Below are 5000 nucleotides of genomic sequence, written 5' to 3' on the forward strand. Positions count from 1 at the left end.
GTCGACCGTTGAATTAAGGCGAGGTGGGGTTGACTCAGCCTGTCATCCTTCCGAGGTCAGTGTAATGAGTACCAGTGTCCTGTGGAAATAACCATTCAGGGTAGCCCGCATTGGAGTGGTGACCAGTCCATGACTGTACGCCTAGCCAATGAAACTGCCTCGGCAGCCCGACATTCCTTTGCAGCACGAAAGGAAAGGTAATAATATATATATATATATATATATATATATATATATATATATATATATATATATATATATATATATTGATCGAAAGAAACACCCACATCTTTCACCTGTGAATGGAGGGAAAAGCCAATCAGCTCTCACCTAATTGACTGCACCCAGGTGGCGAGCATTATATAAATGATTGAACCCTCCCATGATCCTCCAGCCAAAGTAGATGCATAAAGCAAGCCGAGAAGACTTAGGCAAGGTCAGTGCTAAACGCTGTTTCAAACCCTTCTCAGAGTTCCTCAACAACTATAAAGACGTTCACACATAGTTCACACACACGACAATCCCAATGCTATACACTCCCCTCAGCTGCCGGACCGGTTTCACCACTTATTGGTGAATCATCAGCGATGGCGTAGACCAATGAGGCTCTCAAGCATGTACCACGTGCGAACGTCAAAAGCAGTCAATAAATAAATAAAGACCGACCCACCCACATCTCCCACCTGTGAATGGAGGGAATAGCCAATCAGCTCTCACATAATCGACTACACTCAGGTGGCTCGGATTATATAAATGACTGACTCCTCCCATGCTGCTCTCGCCAAAGTCGCGACATAAAGCAACCCAAGAAGTCTAGCACTTACCTTGCGCAAGTCTTCTTGGGTTGCTCTATGCAGCGACTGACTATAGGAGCATGGGAGGGGTCAATCATATATACATACATACATATATATATATATATATATATATATATATATATATATATATATATATATATACATTCATATAAACACACAAACACACACCCTTGAGAAAGTATTCACACCCCTTGACTTTTTCACATTTTGTGTTACAGCCTGAATTAAAAATGGAATAATTTAATTTTTTTTCCACCAATCTTCACAAAATACCCCATAATGACAAAATGAAAACATGTTTTTAGAAAGTTTTCAAATTTATAAAAAATGAAAAGTTGCAATAAATATTCAACCCCTTTGCTACGACACTCCAAATTGAGCTCAGGTGGATCCAATTTCCTTTGATCATCCTTGAGATGTCTCCACAACTTGATCGGAGTCCACCTGTGACCAACTGAATTGATTGGACATGATTTAGAAAGAAACACACCTTTCTATATAAGGTCCCACAGTTGACGGTGGATATCAGAGCAGAACCTCAACCATGAAGTCCAAGGAACTGTCCGCAGAACTCCGAGATAGAATTGTGAGAAGACATAGATCTGGGGAAGGGTATAAAACAATTTCTAGAGTGTTGAAAGTTCCCAAGAGCACAGTGAGCTCCATCATGAAGAAATGGAAAGAATATGGAACTACCCAGATTCTTGCAAGAGCTGGCTGTCCGACCAAAATGAGTAACTGGGCAAGAGGAAACTTGGTCAGGGAGGTGACCAAGAACCCAATGTCCACTCGAACAGAACTACAGAGTTCCTTGGCTGAGATGGGAGAACCTGTCAGAAGTACAACAATCTCTAACACCTCATAAATCTAGGTTTTATGGGAGAGTGGCCAGACAGAAGCCACTCCTGAGAAAAAGGCACATGAGAGATCGCTTGGAGTTTGCAAAAAGGCATGTGAGGAACTCTGAGAGCATGAGGGAAACGATTCTGTGGTCTGATGAGATGAAAATTGAAGTCTATGGCCTGAATGCAAAGCACTCCGTCTGGCAGAAACTGAGCACAGCTCATCACCCATTTAATATCATCCCTACCGTGAAACATGGTTGTGGCAGCATCATGCTATGGGGATGCTTTTCGATGGCAGAGACTGGGAGACTTGTAAGGATAGAGGGAACAATGGATGGAGCCAAATACAGGCAAATCCTTGAGGAGAACCTGCTTCAGAGTGTAATACACCTTAGACTGCGGTGAATATTTACATTCCAACGGGACAAGGACCTCAATCAATCATCCAAAGCAACACTGGAATGGCTTCAGATCAAGAACATGAAAGTCCTTGAGTAGCCCAGCCAAAGCCCAGACGTGAATCCCATTGATAATCTGTGGAAAGACTTGAAGGTTGATGTTCACCGATGCTCCCCATCCAACTTAACAGAGCTTGAGCAAAACTGCAACGAAGAATGGGAGAAAACCCTAAATCCAGATGTACAAAGCTGATACAGGCCAAGAAGACGTGAAGATGTGATCGCTGCCAAGGGCACTTCTACAAATTATTGACACAAGACATTTCAGCTTTTGATTTTTAATTAATTTGTAAAAAAATTCTAAAAACACGTTTTCACTTTGTTATTAAGGAGTGTTTTGTGTAGATTGGTGACAATAAATTTAAATTAAATCCATTTTAAATTCAGGCTGTAAAACAACAAAATGTGAAAAAGTCAAGGGGTGTGAATACTTTCTGAAGGCACTGCAAATACAGACAGTCCTCGACTTGCATCAGGGTTCCGTTCCTGGGACCTTTACATATGTCGATTTTTGCGCAAGTCAAAGTTCATTGAGCAAAATCTGCAAAAAATGAAAAAGATTCAACAATTAACTGAACATTTACATGGACAGTGAGTGCTAGCACGTACAAGATAAGAAAAAAAAAACAAGGAACGCCGAAAGGCAGAGGAGGGAGGCCGAAGGATGGAGCTACTCTCCAGAAATCGTTGCGTGTATAACCTCTGCAGAAGGTGAAGGGCGTAGAAAGACTGAAACATTTGAAGCTTTGCAGCTTGAGAGGGTTACAGACCCTGTTCCGGGCTCGATGAACTATTATTATTCGCACGAACGTGTGCCTCACCTCACCCTTCTTTCCTTTCCTCCTTCCCTCCTTGAATACATGTGAAATAATAGTATCGTTTAATCAGGCCCATCAGAAAGCACAGTAATCAAGTGTGTACACACACACACACACACACACACACACACACACACACACACACACACACACACACACACACACACACACACACACACACACACACACACACACACACACACACACACACTCCGGAGATACCTGACTGATTCCTACCTTACCACCACAGAATGTACACAGGAATCCATCAGCACAAAACCTCCGAGATAAACAGTATATACGAGCAGTCGTCAGGTTACGACGGTCGACATACGTAAACTCGACTTTTGGTAAGCGCCGATTAAAATAAATATTAAAACATTTTTTTTGAAAAATATTTTTAAAAATAGACAAACAAACAAACAACTAAATAAATAAATAAAGGACTTGGGCGAGGCTTTCAAGCATTTTGATGCAGGACTGGTTGTTCTCGAGAGGATGGACCCGAACGCTGAACGCTTTGCCATCATCAATAGAATCATCCAAGATTGTCTCTAGTGCTGCACAATCATTTATGATGAGAAGAAGCGGGCAGCCGTTCAATCCACCCTTGATATTTTCGTTAAGAAGGTTTGTAAACCTTCTACAGAGTCCGCAATTCCTGAGCTTTCAACCTCCGCTACTCAAACTACTTCGACATCTTCAACCTGTAAGTCCCCCTCACATGAGCAAGTCAACACTAAGAATTAAGGTATGTGCAAGCACTGCACACATAAACGTTTGTATAATCCTATTCTTTTTCTTTTCCAGATTTTACTCAGTGAAATTCGACTTTTAGAAGGGTCCCAAGAACAGAACCCTTAAATAAGTCAAGGACTGTCTGTATAAACTGCGTACGTATAATTATACCGCACATCTGCCAACAATGGCTGTTGGACTGTTTGTAATATTCCACCGTTAACCACTCCTGCTTTTAAAAGTGTTTTTCAGTTGTCACTACTGTCAGACTATACGTCATTTTTCACAGTTAACCACACACATTTTGGTGTTATAAAAGTAGCTCAGAGCTTTGGCTCTGAATGAAACCAGGAGTGCAACACAATTAACCTTTTTAAAGTCCATGAAATAATTTAAATTGATAGGTTAACTGAAACTTTTCCCATTGCTGGGGACATATCTTATCATACGTCGTATAATAGTCTGGTTTAATCAAGCCTGTCAGAGCGAATGGTAATCAAGCATTACGTTATGTAAATTACGAAGAAAAAAAAATAGTTACGTAGTTATTGAATAGCTCCATATTGGGGTTCAACAATCCGTGACCGTGTGACGAATCAGGTCATTCTGATATAACTGTGGAAATGTGGCGGAGGCTGACGTGGATGAGAGGCGTCGAGTTAATATTTTAATAGCGCGGTAAATGTGTTTCCCAAAGCGCTGTTCATCTTTTAAGAGTGCATTAAATGCGCATTTCCCAATCTGCCAGTTACCGAATTTTGTCACAGGCTGTGACCACAGTGCGGTCATTCTTGTTTTGAACTTGAATGGTATGAGATCTCAATCAAGTCTAGAATTCTTCGCAAATGTTGATTTTTCTGAACATTAGTTCAAAAGTGTTTTTATTACTAATCGTATACTTGTACCTATTCAACTTATTACTCTTTTACACAAATCCCAGTTTCTTGCTTTCAATAAAAAAACACCAGAAATAAGACCTTACCTCTGGTCACCCTCGAAGGAATTTCCAGCGAGGAGAGACATTATGGTAGATTTCCCAGCACCCTGCAGTCCGAGCACTCCAACAACAAGAAAATCTGTGTGTTCTTGCAGATACTGGGGGTGGTATATAAATCGGCACACAGATGGGAATTGAGGGATCAAAAATAAATAAATGAATAAATTTTACATCCGGGAACATGTGCAAATTGTTTAAATAAACACATTTATTCCATTAAATCCAAATGATCTCCGAAAGGAAAAAAGTTCAGAGCCTGTGGTCTTGATGTTATATTGGAATGATACGAGCATGTACCTCAAGCATGACCAATTTTTAATGCAAAG

At 40.7% G+C, this 5000-nt stretch overlaps 1 protein-coding gene across 6 annotated transcripts in view; it reads right to left on the reverse strand.

Moving 5' to 3' along the window:
- SMG9 (SMG9 nonsense mediated mRNA decay factor) overlaps positions 1-5000 on the reverse strand; it is a 146967-nt gene that overhangs the window by 46116 nt on the left and 95851 nt on the right. For all 6 annotated transcript variants that reach the window (XM_085893050.1, XM_085893079.1, XM_085893070.1 and 3 more), the window contains one exon: positions 4660-4772. In XM_085893050.1, coding sequence (XP_085749176.1) covers positions 4660-4772 — 113 coding nt within the window. The remainder of the gene's footprint in view (positions 1-4659; positions 4773-5000) is intronic.

Source organism: Eptatretus burgeri, chromosome 1 (assembly GCF_056783735.1).
Source record: "Eptatretus burgeri isolate ZD-2024b chromosome 1, Ebu_testis_v1, whole genome shotgun sequence".
NCBI classification, from domain to species: domain Eukaryota; kingdom Metazoa; phylum Chordata; class Myxini; order Myxiniformes; family Myxinidae; genus Eptatretus; species Eptatretus burgeri.